This window comes from Bos indicus, chromosome 21, assembly GCF_029378745.1.
Source record: "Bos indicus isolate NIAB-ARS_2022 breed Sahiwal x Tharparkar chromosome 21, NIAB-ARS_B.indTharparkar_mat_pri_1.0, whole genome shotgun sequence".
Classification (NCBI taxonomy): domain Eukaryota; kingdom Metazoa; phylum Chordata; class Mammalia; order Artiodactyla; family Bovidae; genus Bos; species Bos indicus.
Window position 1 is genome coordinate 5,867,323 of NC_091780.1, and position 18,602 is coordinate 5,885,924.

At 40.3% G+C, this 18,602-nt stretch overlaps 1 protein-coding gene across 5 annotated transcripts in view; it reads right to left on the reverse strand.

Annotated features, from left to right (window-relative positions):
* LRRK1 (leucine rich repeat kinase 1) overlaps positions 1 to 18,602 on the reverse strand; it is a 134,953-nt gene that overhangs the window by 79,728 nt on the left and 36,623 nt on the right. For all 5 annotated transcript variants that reach the window (XM_070775003.1, XM_019983734.2, XM_070775000.1 and 2 more), the window contains 2 exons: positions 12,546 to 12,709; positions 4,635 to 4,806 (listed from right to left, as the gene is read on the reverse strand). In XM_070775003.1, the coding sequence (XP_070631104.1) occupies positions 4,635 to 4,806; positions 12,546 to 12,709 (336 nt within the window). The remainder of the gene's footprint in view (positions 1 to 4,634; positions 4,807 to 12,545; positions 12,710 to 18,602) is intronic.

Consider the following 18,602-nt stretch of genomic DNA (forward strand, 5'->3'; position numbering starts at 1 on the left):
TCTGTAATACAAATATACCACTTTCATAAGTTAAAAAACACTTTGGTGAAGAAACAGATCAGCCCAAAACTTAAGAGAACTGCTCCCTAAAAGAACTGCCTACTTAATTCCAGGATGAAATAACACACTGAAGGAACAGGGACAGCATAGGCTGAAATGCCACAGTATCTTCAAGTTCAAAGTAATGCAAGGTCTTTTGGATCTGGCTGCCATGGAAAAATGATCTCATCCCCCACGTGGACACTTCCCAATTGCATCATAACACTCATTTCCAGAGGTGGAGAGTTCTCAGGAACCAAAGTGCTCTGGGGTCTGGAGAGAGTGCCTCTCTCTGTGTCATAGGAAATTGACCAGGAAATGGGGTGAGGTAGAGAAGGCAAGAATTAAAACCCAGTACACAAGGTACCTGGCATCATGTCTGGGGTGCAGCGGGTGCTAAATAAATATCCCTTCTTTGCCCTCAATTGATGACTAAAATGAACAATTCAAAGGAGGAGGTACATGAGCAGAAAACAAATTACCCCTAACTCAGTTACAACCAGATATCCAGCTGTGAGAATTGTGGTTGTCATGCTGCTAACTTCTGCTGAGGATGGAGTGCGTCAGTCTCAGGAGGCAGGCCCTGTATTTCACAGTCATCATTTTAATATGAGGAGACCAAAGCTCAGGGACAGTGGGGAACTTGCTGAAGCTCCGACAGTTGGTAAATGGCAAAGTCAAGCCTTAAGTTCTGCTTTACCCGCAACCAAAGGGTACTATCTTAACCATAGAAACCCCTGTGTGTATTCTTTGAGGCCCAAATCCAGCTCAAAGAGCCCCATTTTGGTTTCCATCTTTCCACCTCCTCTCTCTCGTCAGCCCTGCTGAGCTACAAGACCAGAAATTACATAATGATGTCCTTCGAATGATGTTCATAATTACACAGTGATGTACCCGCCCACCACGGACCTCTCCTCCCTCCTCTTCTTGGACCCACCCTTGTTCTCCAGCTGCCTCTTATCTTACCTTACTCCTGACAAGGGCCACCCTCCCTTCAGGCTGGGAACCCCCAGAGGACCAGACACTGTTCTGCCCATCTCTGCATCCCAACAGGGCTCAGCACAGTGCCCTGAACTCTTTCAGTCCCACTAGCTCTGTCCCAAGTCGAATTAAAGACAGGACATCCCAGGAGCTGCTGAAAACCATGCCCAGCTCCAACATACTCAGGTCCAGCCAAGCTCCCTGCTCTGCAAAGCAGGCAAACCAGGCTCTTCCCTTGCTTGTCTGCCAAGTAAACCCTACTCAGTCTGCAAAGCCCAGTTGAGATGTCAACTCCTTCTGAAGACCTCAGCCTGCACACGCAAACAAGACCATCCCCTGATGTGTGGTCACAAACGACTGTGTAGACATTTCAACCTCTGCATGGTTACACCACACAGTTACTCTTTTCTGCCTCAATTTCCTCTGCTGTACCAGGAGCTACTAAAGGGCTGGGACCACCTTTTTAAAAAGCCTCTGTGTCTTTCAGGTTCTGTAGTGTGTCCAGTACTTGGCAAATGCTCAATAAATGTAAGCTGTCCAATGAGTCAGCTGGCATAGACTCTTTGGGGCAAGAACAGAGCTACTCTTGGGGATTCCTGAGGAGAAAGAATCAGTCACTGGCACCTCAGGGGCTCCTCTCTGTCTTCCTATACCTTGCTTGACCCAATCTGTGTCTATGGGCCCTAACAGTGCCCTGATTTCTATTCAAAAACTCATTCTTCCTTCAGGCGTATGAGGGCATGCCAGCTTGGAACCAAATCTGAGCACAAAGCTACCTCAAAGGACACAGTCAGACACTCCCTTAACAGTGAAAAAAAAAAAAGAAAAGTGAAAGTCATTCAGTCATGTCTGACTCTTTGCAACCCCATGGACTATACAGCCCATGGAATTCTCCAGGCCAGAATACTGGAGTGGGTAGCCTTTCCCTTCTCCAGGAGATCTTCCCAACCCAGGGATTGAACCCAGGTCTCCCGCATTGCAGGCAGATTCTTTACCAGCTGAGCTATAAGGGAAGCCCAAGAATACTGGCGTGGGTAGCCAATCCCTTCTCCAGGGGATCTTCCCGATTCAGGAATCAAACTGGGGTCTCCTGCATTGCAGGCAGATTCTTTACCAAGTGAACTATCAGGGAAGCCCTTAACAGTACTACTGCATAGTTTGTGGTATGTATGTGTGTGTGTGTGTGTGTGTGTGTGTGTGTGTGTGTGTGTGTTAGTTGCTCCGTTGTGTCCGACCCGTTGCAACCCATAGCCTGATGCCCGTCAGGCTCCTCTGTCTGTGGGACTTTCCAGGCAAGGATCCTGGAGTGGGCTGCCATTTCATAATTTGTGGGGTCCCATGTAAAACTTAAAATGGGGTCCCTTGATTAAAAACTATTACAAATTTCAAGAGGGTAATGCAGAGTGTAGTGGGCTTCCCAGGTGGCGCTAGTGGTAAAGAATATGTTTGCCAATGCAGGAGACCTTAAAGACGTGGGTTTGGTCCCTGGGTTGGGAAGATCCCCTGGAGGAGGGCATGGCAACCCACTCCAGTATTCTTGCCTGGAGAATCCCACGGAAAGAGGAGCCTGGCAGACTACAGTCATAGGACTGCAGAGAGTTGGACACAACGGAAGCGACTTAGCAGGCATGCTCACAAACCAAGTGTGGGGCCCTTCTAAGTACGGGGCCCTGTGAGACTGCATTGTCACATACCCATGAAGCTGGCCCAACTCCCTTGCAACATTCTAACTCCCAAAGACCACTGCTAAGACAATGCCTCAGCCTATAGCTGTAGCAATAACTGTAACAGATCCAAGGCCATTACAGGAAACCAAAGGAGACCAGGATTTCTGAGTCTACCAGAGAAAAAATTACTTGTTATTAAGAAAGCAACATAGCAAGGAACATCCAGACAATGTAATATTATTCAGTGATAAAATACGTGTGTGTGTGTGTGTGTGTGTGTGTGTGTGTATGAGCTCTCAAGTCATGAAAAGACATGGAGGAAACTGGAATGCATACTGCTAAGTGAAGCAGTCTATCTGAAAAGGCTACATACCATATGAACCCAACTATATGTCATTCTGGAAAAGGCATAGTTTTGGGCTCTAAAATCACTGCAGATGGTGATTGCAGCCATGAAATTAAAAGATGCTTACTCCTTGGAAGGAAAGTTATGAGCAACCTAGACGGCATTTTCAAAAGCAGAGACATTACTTTGCCAACAAAGGTCCGTCTTGTCAAGACTATGGTTTTTCCAGTGGTCATGTATGGATGTGAGAGTTGGTCTCTGAAGAAAGCTGAGCGCTGAAGAATTGATGCTTTTGAACTGTGGTGTTGGAGAAGACTCTTGAGTCCCATGGACTGCAAGGAGATCCAACCAGTCCCTTCTGAAGGAGATCAGCCCTGGGATTTCTTTGGAAGGAATGATGCTAAAGCTGAAACTCCAATACTTTGGCCACCTCATGCGAAGAGTTGACTCATTGGAAAAGACTCTGATGCTGGGAGGGATTGGGGCAGGAGGAGAAGGGGATGACAGAGGATGAGATGGCTGGATGGCATCACCAACTCAATGGATGTGAGTTTGAGTGAACTCTGGGAGATGGTGATGGACAGGGAGGCCTGGCGTGCTGTGATTCATGGGGTCACAAAGAGTCAGATACAACTGAGCGACTGAAATGAACTGAACCAAACCAAACTGATGAAGACAGTAAAGAGACCAGTGGTTGCCAGGAGCTGAGAAAGAGATGAACAGGTGGAACAGGAGGGCAGTGAAATTATTCTGCGTGATACAGTGATGGTCCATATATGTCATTACACATTTGTTAACAGTCATAGAATATACAACCCGAGTGCAAACTGTGCGCTCACGTTAGTAATAACACATCAGTATCGGTTCGTTCATCAATCTTAACAACTGTACCATTCTCATACAAAACATCAATAATAGGGAAACTGTAGAGGGTGGCATATGAGAATTCTTGGTACTTGCTCAACAACTTTTCTTTAAACCTAAAACTGCTTTAAAGAATACCCCCAGATTTCTGGATCTGGATTGGTAAACAGTGTGAGGACATAAACATTTTGGAGTGAAGCACCCCACCCCCAATGTCTGTCTGGTTCCTAGGAAAAGAGGGTCCCCGAAGGACTTCCCTGGTGGTCCAGTGGTTAAGAATCTGCCTTCCAATGCAGAGGATGCTGGTTCAATCCCTGGTTGGAGAACTAACTCCACATGCTGTGGGGCAGCTGAGCAGGTGTGCCACAACTGGGTAGAAGCTTGCGTGCAGCGACAGGGATCCTTCATGCCACAACCAAGGCTCAATGAAGCCAAACAAATGAGGAAATAAGTATTTTTTCAAAAAGAGGGTCCCTGAGCAGGGGTGAAGAACCCACACCCTGGGACTTACCTGGCAAAATGAGTGAAGTGGCTCAGTCGTGTCCGACTCTTTGCAACCCCATGGACGGTAGCCCACCAGGCTCCTCTGTCCATGGGATTTTCCAGGCTAGAGTACTGGAGTGGTAGCCATTTCTTTCTCCAGGGGATCTTCCCACCCCAGGGATCAAATTCAAGTCTCCCGCACTGCAGGTGGGTGCTTTACCGTCTGAGCCACCAGAGAAGCAAAGCCTCTTTACCTGGCAAAGACTCGAGTAGCTCCTGAACGACATCAGTGTGCCCAAACTGTGCTGCCACCACGGCGGGGTTGTCGTCAGTGGGCTCCGTCGGTAGCTCTACCAGCCTCTCAGTGAGAAGATACCGGACGGTCTCCAGGTCACCATGGGCTGCAGAGATACTCAGGAGCTGGCCCTGGTCAAAACAGAGCAGGGACAAGACATCAGCACAAAGAGTGCTGTTGGGAACTGCCAAGAGAATCGACTCTAAAGGCTCACCAAGCCCACGGGCAAGTCTGGGACTGTGCTGCCCAGGACGGCAGGACCAGTCACGTGTGGCTGTTAAGGCTTGAAACATGGCTCATGCAAAGTGAGATGTGCTGAAAATATAAAATCATATGTGATTTCAAAGTTCATTCAGTTGCTCAGTCATGTCTGACTCTTTGCGACCCTAAGCAGCATCCCGAGCTTCCCTGTCACACCAACTCCTGGAGCTTGCTCAAACTCATGTCCATCGAGTCAGTGATACCATCCAACTATCTCTTCCTCTGTTGTCCCCTTCTCCCCCTGCCTTCAGTCTTTCCCAGCATCAGGGTCTTTTTCAGGTGATTTCAAAGACTTACTACAAAAACGGTAAACTATCTTGTCAATATTTTCTGGGGCTCTAAAATCACAGTGGATACTGACTGCAGCAAAGAAAATTTAAACACACTTGTCCCTAGGAAGGAAAGCTATGACAAATCTAGACAGTGTATTAAAAAGCAGAGACATGTTTTGCTGACAAAGGTCCATATAGTCAAACCTATGGTTTTTCCAGTTGTCATGTATGGATGTGAGAGTTGGACCATAAAGAAGGCTGAGTGCTGAAGAATTGATGCTTTCAAATTGTGGTGCTGGAGAAGACTCTTGAGAGTCCCTTGGACTGCAAAGAGATCAAACCAGTCAATCCTGAAGGAAATCAGTCCTGAATAATCACTGGAAGGACTGATGATGTAGCTGAAGCTCCAATACTTTGGCCACCTGATGCAAAGAGCCAACTCATTCCAAAAGACCCTGATGCTGGAAAGATTTAAGGCAAAAGGAAGGAGGCAGCAGATGGTTAGATAACCTAGACAGTATCACCAACCCAAGAGATTTGAGTTTGAGCAAGCTCTGAGAGATAGTGAAGGACAGGGAAGCCTGGTGTGCTGCAGTCCATGGGGTTGCAAAGAGTCAGACATGACTTACTGACTAAAAAACAAAAACAATCTTGTCAATAATTTTTACATTGATTATATGTTGAAATGATAATCTTTAATATATTCTAGTTAAATAAAACAGAGTATTAAAGTTTACTGTTTTGTGAAATTTGACCAATATCTGTGCTTTAGTTAATAATATTGTATACAGGTTAATTTCCTGTTTTCTTACATGATATTTCTTTATATTTTCAGAATTGTATTAGAATACTATTAATAGTTATATAATCACAATAGTAAAAGATGTTCATCAGTTTTCACAATTAATAGTCAGAAAAAAAATAAAAGATAATTATAATTGCAAGCCATAAGGGAAACATGATTAACCTAACAGTATAAAATACTTACAATCTGAGGCATTAAGCAGAGTGATGTGGTACATGGAAGTACATATACGCACATGTTTTCTTCCACCCAGCCAGTCCATGTCTTTTTGGTGCATTTAGTCTATTTATATTTCAGTTAAGTTTGATATGTATGATCCTATTACCACTTTCTTAATTGCTTTGGGTTTATTCTTTGTAGGCATTTTCCTTCTTTTGTGTTTCCTGCCTAGAGAAGTTCCTGCAGCGTTTATTGTAAAGCTGGTTTGGTGGTGCCCTCTCTTAACTTTTGCTTGTCTGTACAACCTGATTTTGACATCAAATCTGAATGCAGTGTTGCTGGGTAGAGTATTCTTGGTTGTAGGTTCTTCCCTTTCATCACTTTAAATATATGGTGCCATTCATTTCTGGCTTGCAGAGTTTCTGTTGAGAAATTAGCTGATAACCAGATGAGAATTCCCTTGTATGTTATTTGTCATTTTTCCCTTGTTGCTTTTAATATTTTATCTTTGTCTTTAATTTTTGTCAGTTTGATTACTATTTAATATATGTCTCAGTGTGTTCCTCCTTGGGTTTATCCTGCCCGGGACTCTGTGCTTCCTGGACTTGGTTGACTATTTCTTTTCCCATGTTAGGGAAGTTTTCAGCTCTTACCTCTTCAAATACTTTCTTGGATCCTTTCTCTCTCTCTTCTCCTTCTGGGACCCCTATCATGCGAATGTTGGTACATTTAGTTTTCCCAGAACATTCTTAGGCTGTCTTCATTTTTTTTTCATTCTTTTTTCTATATTTTATTTTACAGCAGTAATTTCCACCACTCTCTCTTCCAGGTCACTTATCCATTCTACCTGTGATTCTGCTGTTGATTCCTTCTAGTGTATTGTTCATCTCTGTTTGTTCCTTTAGGTCTTTGTTCTTCTAAGTCTTTGTTAAACATTTCTTGCATCTTCTCCATTCTTTTTCTAAGATCCTAAATCAACTGGATCAAATTGCCAACATCTGTTGGATCACTGAAAAAGCAAGAGAGTTCCAGAAAAACATCTACTTCTGCTTTATTGACTACACCAAAGCCTTTGACTTATAGATCACAACAAACTGTGGAAAATTCTTAAAAAGATAGAAATACCAGGCCACCTGACCTCCCTCCTGAGAAATCTGTATGTAGGTCAAGAAGCAACAGTTAGCACTGGACATGGAACAACAGACTGGTTCCAAACAGGAAAAGGAGTACGTCAAGCAAGGCTGTATATTGTCACTCTGCTTATTTAACTTATATGTAGAGTATATTACGTGAAATGCTGGGCTGCATGAAGCACAAGCTGGAATCAAGATTTCCAGGAGAAATATCAATAAACTCAAATACACAGATGACATCACCCTTACGTCAGAAAGCAAAGGAGAACTAAAGAGCCTCTTGATGAAAGTGAAAGAGGAGAGTGAAAAAGTTGGCTTAAAACTCAACATTCAGAAAACTAAGATCATGGCATCAGGTCCCTTTACTTCATGGCAAATAGATGGGGAAACAATGGGACAGACTTTATTTTAGGGGGCCTCCAAAATCACTGTAGATGGTGACTGCAGCCATGAAATTAAAAGACGCTTGCTCCTTGGAAGAAAAGTTATGACCAACCTAGATAGCATATTAAAAAGCAGACATAGTACTTGGCCAAAAAAGGTCCTTCTAGTGAAAGCTATGGTTTTTCCAGGAGTCATGTATGGATGTGAGAGTTGGACTATAAAGAAAGCTGAGCGCCAAAGAATTGATGCTTTTGAACTGTGGTGTTGGAGAAGACCTTGAGAGTCCCCTGGACTGCAAGGAGATCCAACCAGTCCATCCTAAAGGAGATCAGTCCTGGATATTCATTGGAAGGACTGATGCTGAAGCTGAAGCTGAAACTTCAATACTTTGGCCACCTGATGAGAAGAGCTGACTTATTGGAAAAGATCTTTATGCTGGGAAAGATTGAAGGCAGGAGGAGAGAGGATGAGATGGTTGGATGGCATCACTGACTTGATGGACATGAGTTTGAGCAAGCTCTGGGAGTTGGTGATGGACAGGGATGCCTGGTGTGCTGCAGTCCATGGGGTCGCAAAGAGTTGGACACAACTGAGCGACTGAACTAAAATCATCTGTGCTATTATTATTTTGAATTCTTTTTCTGGAATGTTGCCTATCTCCACTTCATGTAGTTGTTTTTCTGAGGTTTTATCTTGTTCTTTCATCTGGGAGATAATCGTCTGCCTTTTCATTTTGATTAAATTTCTGTGGCTGTGGTTTATGTTTTGGAGCCTCTAGGATTGTAGTTCTTTTTGCTTCTTCTGTCTGTCCTCTAGTGGATGAAGCTGTTGGGAAGGACTGGTATGGGAAAAAACTGGGTCTTGTCCTGGTGGGCAGGGTCTTGCTCAGTAACACTGTAATCTGCTGATGGGTGGGGCTCCCTCTCTATTAGCTGTTTGGCCTGAGGTGACTCAGCCCTGGAGTCTACAGTCTATGGCAGGGTTAATAACCACTTCCAAGAGGGCTGGCTTGCCAAGGAGCACCTCCCAGAACTGCTGCTGCCAATGCCTCTGTCCCCATGGCAAGCCACTGCTGACCCACACCTCCACAGGAGACCCTCCACTGTTCATTATGTGTTTTCAAGATTCCACATTGTATTTAGTTGCATTGAGCGGCTTCAGATACATGTAACAGGTTCTGATAAATTCTCCTTTAATTTTTAATCTGTTACAAATATTTTCTAATTTTCCTTGTTATGGTTTCTTGGTTACACCCATCATTTAAAAGTGGACGTTTATTTTCCAAATACATGGAGTTTTTAAAGTATCCTTGATGCTAATTTCTCATTTTGATATTAGCTTCTCATTTAAATTCTTTCTTCTCTGTAATCACCTTCTGTGTTTTCTCAGTCTTTTAACCTTTTTGAGGTTTTCAATGGCTAAGTCTCTTAGTAACTGTCACATTACACTTGAAAATATGTGGGTTATTTTCAAATATCTTTTGATATTGATTTCTAACATAACTGCACAGTGATAAGAGAACAGACTCTGTATGATTTCAATACCTTTGACCATGAAAGTTTTGCCCTTTGTTTTACATCCCTGGATACGTTCCAGTGTCTCCTGGTTTATAGTCTACGGCAACTTGAGTAGAACTTGTACCCTGCGTTGTGTGAGAATTGTATACATCTTAATAATGTTGAATTGATTCACAGTGCTTTTCAGGTCTACTATATCCTTCTACTTTCATGTCCAGTTATTCTATTAACTTTTGAGGGTTTGATTTATTTTGAAATTCCAACTAAAAACCTTAATTTATCTAGTTAAAAAAATTGTAATACATAGTAGAACTATATGTAACTTTGTTCTGCATTTTTCAAGTCTTCTGTAAATGTGTTATAATACTATCATACTTTAAAAAATTAAGAATTAAGAAAAGTTTACCTGTTTTTGTTTAGTTTTTTAACGCTACTTCTAGAAAACTCTACCTTCTAAGTGTCTCATATTCTGTTTCTTTGGAACAGCATCATTGTTTTGCCAAAAGTTTTCACTTTCATCTCAGGTTCAGATTTGTTAACAAATTATATTATATAGTTATACATATATCTCCTCATTGTATACAAATTAACAATACAAATATTTATTAGAGAATTATCTAGTCTACTTTCAATACACATTAAAAGAGAAAAAAAAGAAACAGCAGAGGACAGCAATAGTATATACATCATGAAACTGAATTTGCTGACATCTGGACTTAAACATGCCTTCCCAGGTGGTGCTAGTGGTAAGGAAACTGCCTGCCAACACAGGAGATGCAAGAGATGCAGGTTCAATGGGAAGTTCTATGTGACGGCAGTCTGGAGGTCCATTTGGGAAAAGGTCCCAGGCAGTGCGACTGCTCTGTGGGTAACACTTTGGACTGTTGCTTCTTCGGTCCCCACTTAACAATCCCCAGGCCACAAACGATGGGCCAACAACTTTGACCTGCTCCAGTTCTCCCATAAGAAGAGAGGTTTTGACCACATATACTGTGAATTCATAATGGGAGGAATCAAAAATGCTCAGTTCAGTTCAGTCACTCAGTTACATCCGACTCTTTGTGACCTCATGGACTGCAGCACGTCAGACTTCCCTGTCCATCACCAACTCCTGGACCTTGCTCAAACTCATGTCCATTGAGTCGGTCATGCCATCCAACCATCTCATCCTCTGTTCTCCCCTTCTCCTCTCCTGCCTTCAATCTTTCCCAGCATCAGGTCTTTTCCAATGAGTCAATTCTTCACATCAGGCGGCCACAGTATTGGAGCTTCAGGTTCAATATCAGTCTTTCCAATGAATGATTCAGGACTTACTGCCTTTTGAATTGAATGGTTTGATCTCCTTTCAGTCCAAGGGATTCTCAAGAGTCTTCTCCAACAACACAGTTCAAAAGCATCAGTTCTTCAGCACTCAGCTTTTTTTATGGTCCAACTCTCAAATCCATACATGATTACTGGAAAAACCATAGCTTTGACTAGATCTACCTTTGTTGGCAAAGTAATGTCTCTACCTTTTAATAGGCTGTCTAGGTTGGTCATAGCTTTTCTTCTAAGGAGCAAGTGTCTTTTAATTTCATGGCTACAGTCACCATCTGCAGTGATTTTGGAGCCCAAGAAAATAGTCTGTCACTGTCTCCATTGTTTCCCCATCTATTTGCCATGAAGTGATGGGACTGGATGCCATAACTTTAGTTTTTTGAATGTTGAGTTTAAAGCCAACTTTCACATTCATCAAGAGGCTCTTCAGTTCCTCTTTGTTTTCAGCCATAAGCATGGTATCATCTGCCTATCTGAGGTTATTGACATTTCTCCTGGCAATCTTGATTCCAGCCCGTGCTTCTTCCAGCCCAGTGTTTCTCATGATGTACTCTGCATATAATTTAAATAAGCAGGGTGACAATATACAGCCTTGATGTACTCCTTTTCCTGATTTTGAACCAGTCTGTTGTTCCATGTCCAGTGCTAACTGTTGCTTCTTGACCTACATACTGATTTCTCAGGAGGCAGATCAGGTGGTCTGGTATTCCCATCTTTTTAAGAATTTTCCAGTTTGTGGTGATCCATACAGTCAAAGGCTTTGGCATAGTCAATAAAGCAGAAGTAGATGTTTTTCTGGAATTATCTTGCCTTTTCTATGATCCAACGTATGTTGCCAGTTTGATCTCTGGTTCCTCTGCCTTGTCTAAATCCAGCTTGTACATCTGGAAGTTCTTGGTTCACATACTGCTGAAGCCTCGCTTGGAGAATTTTCCAAAAATGCTCTCTTCTCAATAATTATCAAGCACATTGAACTTGACTATTTTCCCCCCAAAATTCTCTTACAACTTTGAGAAGAGGCTGGAGGTTTAGTAATTGAGCTATTTCCAACTATTAATTAAATGAAGACCTTAAACCTGTGCTAATCAAAGTATTGCACACAAAACATCAATAAAGTGCTCTCCTGGTTTACAGCCAATAAGAATTTCCCACAAGGACCAGAACATAGCAATGATCTTCCCAAGCTGTAGGCCAGCAAGAGGGTTGATCTCTATAAGCTTTTGGAAAAAGTTTGGCTATATGTTTCAAAATTTTTAAAAGGCTCTTACCCACATTCTCAATTTTTGCAAATCTACCTAAGTGAAGAAAATAGCTGACAATAAGAAAAAAATTAGGCAAAAAAACATTCAGTATAGTATTATTTATAGAAATAAAAAATTAGAAACAATCCAAATATCTAACCAAATGGAATAGCCAGATAAATGAGACTGTCTCTACCAGATGAAATGTCATGTATCCACTGAAGGTGAGGCACATAAGGAACCTATAGTCATACAGAAAATGGTTCATATAATATTAGATAAGAGAAAACAGTATGCAAAACTATACATAAATAAGACTCTATCTATATTAGAAACAATAAAAACAAAAAATGAATGTTCAAATCAGCAACTCGGAAAAGAGTATACCAAAAATGCCAGTGGGATTGTTTGGATGATTAATTTTGGTTCTTTTTTCCTTTACTTTTATGTTTTTAAATTTTTCAGTTTGCACATGTGCTATTTTATAGTGGAAAAAAGTATAAAAGACTATATTAGGTTAAAACCTCGACTGTCAATTTTGTCCTTTTCCTTTCTGTGACCCCTTCCTGCCCCTGGGAATGATGGCCCAGCGTACTTACCTGACAAGCTGAGAAGTCCACTTGAAAGGACTGACACCAGGAGGTTTACATGAGAAACAAGGTATTCAGAACCCAGGAAATATCCCCATTATTATAATGATAACAAGAAAAGAATTTTCGTGGTTAACCTTCACTCAACCTGGGTCCCCAGTTCTGGCAAGAAGGGCTGGCATAGACCTTACCTTTTCCAGCTGGGATGTGCTCTCGTCACAAGCTTCTCGGAGCAGATGCTGGGCTCTGCTGATGTTTCCTCGCCTGTATGCAGCATGAATGCCTTCCGTCCTGGGGCTCTGCACCATGGGCTCACTGCCTGGCATGGAGAGTTTGCTGCCCATGTCCCCAGCACCTGGGTGAACAGAGGCACACACACATCACCTCCACTGCCAGTCCTGCTTATGGGAACCACCAGAGAGGAGAGCAGGATGTGCTTAAGCCAGAGAGGGCTGCTCTGAAATGCTGCCAGTGTCACCCAGCACAGCCAACTTCAGCACCTGCCCCCTGTGGAGGCACTTCCTGCATGGAGCCAGAGGTGAAGGCGTGGGGAGGCTGGAAGATTCTGGAGTGAGACAATGCCCAGGGAGCGGGTCCAGGTCCCCCAGGGCAGCTGCCTGGCAGGCTGGCCTCACCAACAGCAACACCAAACTGCCCCACTGCTATGTCCCTCAGAGGGATACGGTATCCCGTGGAGGAAGAAAGGCAAGTCAAAACCTGAGCATGTGGAAATCTAGACCCTCTCTGCCTGGAAAATGCCACAAAGGCATGGGATTTAGAATGGCAGCCCTCACTCCATACTTGCTGGGTCTGAAGACGCAGATGTGAAAGCTGTCAGCCCTTGGAGCTCCCGCTCTAGAATGGCTTCATAATTAGCAGTCTGTAGATCCCAGAAGGCTTCAGAGACTTCCTGCACATCCTAAAGTTGCACAGAAAATTGTGCGTGTATGTGTGTGTGTGCACATTTCTCTGGGAAGAAAATTCAAGGTTCCTACTAGATTTGCAAATGTATTACTGAACCATTCCTACTAGATTTGCAAATGTATTACTGAACCAGAGTCTAAAGTTCTGTCTCTATCATAGAAAAGACTGCAATGAATGAATAGTTACATTTGATTGTGTTAAGTGGCAGCAGAAATGGGAACAGAATTCAAAAATCATTCTTGGCCAAGTTCACCCAGCTTGTAAGAGGCAAACCATGACTGGTGTTTGGTTTACCAGCTCTTAGGCTGGGTCTAACCCCACCCCATCTCTTTGAAGAGATGAAAAAAAATGGCTTTTTTTTCATGTTAAAATGTAAATGATGAAGAAGGTTGCCTTCCAAACATTCACATCACAAAAGCAAATCACATTACAGCAGCTAACATTTGGAAAAAAGTTTTTTTCAAAATTTATTTACAATAGGATAAAATTTACATGTTTAGAAATAAATCTTTAAAATGATGGATAAGATCTGTATCCTATAAACTATAGGGTATAGATATAAAATATATATATATAAAAACTATATATATATAATATATAAAAACTATAAACATTGCTGAAAGAAGTTAAATAAGACCTATACAAATGGAAAGATATCTCATGTTCGTGGATTAAAACAATCAATATTATTAAGTCTCAATTCTCTCCAATTTTATCTGTAGATTCAATGTAATCCCAACCATAATCCCAATAGGATTTGAGGGGGATAAAATTGACAACCTGGTCCTCAAATTTGTTCAAAAATTCAAAGCAGTTACCCCAAACAATCTTGAAAAACAAGAGTTGGAGGATCTACACTACTTGATTTCAAGTCTTACATAAAACTATAATAATAATCAAAGCAGTGTGCTACTAGTATATACAAATATATCTGTAGAACAGAATAGCTTCTCAACTTTCTGTTGGGAAATAGACTCATACTTGTACATCCAATTAATTTTTGATAAGGGTGCCAACACAATGAGAAAAACAAAAATTATTTCAATAAATCGTGCTGGGACAACTGGACATCATTGAATAAAAAGGGACTCTGACTCCTACTTCTCACCACACACAAAAATTACTTTGAAATGGATCATGGATTTAAACATAAAGGTTAAAACTGTAGTGTTTCTAGGAAAAAAATATCACAGGAAGACATTTTTATGACTTGAGAGTAGGCAAAGCTTTCTTAGATGGGACACAGAAAGTAATAAACATGAAAGGAAAAAATCACTAATTAGACTTCAACAAAATTTAAAACTTACGCTCATCAGAAGGTTGATCTACCATTTAAAAACTATTTACCATTTGACAATGAGTAGGCAAGTTACATACTGGAAGAAAATATTTGCAAAACATACACCCAAAAAACGGATGGTATTCAGAAAACAGGAAGAACTCCTATAACTTGGTAATAAAGGACAAACAATCCAGTTAAAAACAAGCAAAGATTTGAATGGCAGAAGAGATTCAAAAAGCTCAATATCATTAGTCATCAGGGAAATGAAAATTAAACACCACAAAAGTCAGTGAAATTTAAAAAGACTGGTAATACTTGGTGAGGATATGGAGAAACCAGAACACTCATACCTTATTGGTTGCATCTAAAATTGTACAACCACTTTGGAAACAAGTCTATTGGTTTCTTACGAAACTAAATACACACCTATCCTATGACTTCCTTATTCTATTCTTAGGTATTTACCCAAGAAAATATGTCTAAAATATATCCAATAATGTTTATATTAAATGCCATTCATAGTATTTTCAAACTGTAAAGGTGTCCATCAAAAGGAGTTGAATAAATAACTCCCATAATATAGTGACTACTTAGCAATCAAAAGGAATAAACTGCTGATCCACGAAATGATTGATGGTAATCTAAAAACACACTGCTGAATGAAAGAATGACTTCATAAAATGATCCCATTTATATGCTGTTCTGATCTATGGTGGGAAAAAAATCAGAACAGTGGTTCCTGAGGGTGCGCATGAAGTTCACCAGAAAAGGGGCACGAGGAAATTGTTTAGGCATGGTTCTATATCTTGATGACGTTTTCAGTATACAGGTGGTGGCTTTTGTCAAAACTTATCAAATAGTCCAATGAAGATATGTACATTTTCTTTATATAAACTTTATCTAAAAATTATAAACAATATTAAACTATAGTGAATAAAATGAATACTAAAGTATTTGAGGGTGAAAAGTACAGATATTTCCAACTTAATTTGAGATGCATTAATAATAACAGATTGATAGATGGACGGAAGAACAGATAGATGGATAGAAATGAGAGTAATTTCAGAAAGTGTTAATGGTAGAATTTAGGTGGTGGGTATATGGACATACATAGTTCTATTCTTTCAGTTTTACTGTATGTTCAACTTTTCACAACACAATCTTGGGAGAAGTAAATCAGAATAACATACCCTAAATGCAAGGCCTGCCATGTGGCATACTGAACGAGTTCCACCACCAGTGCAGAAAAGTCCTGCTTGGGGAGACAGGGAAAGACAAACTGCTTACAGTGAAGGTCCTTGATACCATTCAGAGTCTTTGTAGCTCACTCTAAGCCATGACTACTTCCAAGACAACCATTCTGAAAACCCACATTAAGTGGATTTCAGGAGCATCACTCACAATCTGCACCCTTCCTGAAACATGAATGCAAGACTGTTATGTTTAAATGGAGTTTACTGGGGTTTGGGCTCTGTATTTTCAGAAAGAGGAATCAGAAAAGGGTTATACATTAGGCAGCTTCCCAGGTGGCGCTAGTGGTATGGAATCTGCCTGCCAGAGCAGGAGACACAAGAGATGCAGGATATTGGGAAGATTTCCTGGAAAAGGAAATGGCACCCCACTCCAGTATTCTTGCTTGGAAAATCCCATGGACAGAGGAGCCTGGTGGGCTACTGTCCATGAGACCACAAAGAGTCAGACATGGCTGAACACACACTTCAAGGCAGCTTCACATCTCAACGCACACTAACAATCCTCATTAACCTTTATTTTTTTATATTTGTAGTTACCTTTTATTTAACATTTTTATTCCTCTCATTTATCTCTTTTAACTAGAATTACCATCTTATGTCATTTCTTTTTATTTATTTTTAATTGGAAGATAATTGCTTTACAATATCATGTTGTTTTCTGCCATATAACAATGTGAATCAGTAATAACTAAAAATATATATATACACACACACATATATATATCCCCTCCCTCTTATTTCTCCCTCCCACCCACCTCTCTAGGTCATCACAGAGTGCCAGGCTTGGCTCTCTGTGTTATATAGCATCTTCCCACTAGCCATCTATTTGAGAAAGTGGCACTGGTATATACAGTATCATGTAAAATACTACCATGTAAAAGACATGTACAATTTACTACCATGTAAAATAGAGTCCTCATTAATTATTAACAGTCAGAGACCCTGAGACATTTGAGCGCCACGGGCAGGGAGGAGGGAAGCCACTGGAGGGAGAAGGCTTTGTCGGGGCAGAAGGCAGAATACACGGCAGCATCATCCCTCAGAAGGGGCACTTAGTCACATCACTGCTCATCTTTCAGAATTAAGCAAATATCCCACTTAGCTCCATAAAAGACAGATGTGTGCAAAGGCATAAAGTAACTTCTTCTCTTCAGATTAGGAATAAAGTAACCTCTTCTGTTCACCTTAGGAACATAAAGAGAAACTTCACCTTTACACCCAGGTTAAGCAACACTGCTAAGGTGGAGCCTAGGACATGGGATGCGCATGAAATTACAAGGGTGGTTTTACTTTAACTTGATTTTTAAATAATGCAAAGTACGTGGAATAAATGACATAATTAGAAACACTCTGCTCAGTTCTATTTACATATATATTTGTTTTAATGCTGTGGTTTTTTTCACTTTGAATCTGATTTTCTTAAGTTACACGGACAACACATGTCCACTGTCACTGACACAAGAGCTGGGACTTCTGGTCCAAACAAACTGTTAGAAGGACCTTATGGGAAAATACCAGTTAATGCATATGCATTTAATTTAATCTGCCAATTTCATTTAATTTCCCGAAGTTGTAAAGAGAAGGGTTAACGTTTATTTAAATTGAAAAAGACCAAAATGCTAATGATAAGTATTACTGATGGGCTGAGGGGAATTAGATAGGATTAGAAAAGATTTTTCTTTATTCCCTAAAGTCTCTGCAATGGAATTATATGACTTAACTTAAAATTTTAAAGAAATCAAATAAGTAATAAAAGAACACATTCTCACTGAAAAAAAATTAAATAGTAGAGAGATACATCATGTAAGGCAGAAACCCTCTTCCCCCACCATGAAACGTCTTTTGTTAAAGGTAAATATATGTACTTTAATAGTAATTTTATTTTTACAAAAATACTACTAGAGTTTTATATTGAGAATTGGTGACCTTTGATTTAAACTTAGAGCAAGATAATTTATTTATACTATTTGAGATTATTCGATTATTTTTGCCTATTAATCAAACATTTCCATAATTATATTCTTTAATACAGTAAATCATCACAGTTCTAAATATTTTATTCATACACATTTAAAATTCATATTCAAAATACAATCCCCAAACATATTCTATTTCAATACAATATTAATGTAGCAGAGAACTAAAACTAGTAGGGAATTAATAGTAGAACATTACAATGATTCAGTGTCAAAATTTTTTAAAATCCTTTTTGTTCTCTATTACAATGGGTGTAGTTATTTTCCTAGATAACAATGAAAATTCCATATATATATCAACAGGCATCCTATTTGCTTTTAAGATAAAGTTAATATGCTTAACAAAGAAGATAACTTAAAAAAAAACAAGGAGAAGGGCAAGCCATTAGCATAGCTTTTTATTTTTAAGGTTTGATTAGTGTTGCTTGTTTGTTTTTGGGAAAGAGACAACCGGCATTAAGTAGAAGTAGGAAGTAGTGAGGGAAAGCTATAAATGCAGTGGATGATTAGCATTACGGATTTAGTACACAGACTTACTCGAGAACGCAAGAAATATTTCCAATGAGCTGTGACGATGACAAGTGAACATACTTCTGGTGGGTGATACATGTTAATATTTATAAGACCCGGTATTTAAATACGCTGGACATGGGCAGTAAATGAAAGTTCATTATGTGAAAAAGTATTTGTTAAAAATAGTCTAAAACATATGAAACCAGAACATCATTTAGGCTTTGGTAGTCACTTTCAAGTTAATAATCTATTTACAAAAAAAAATAAAAAAAACTTTCAGTAACACTGTATGTTTTACAT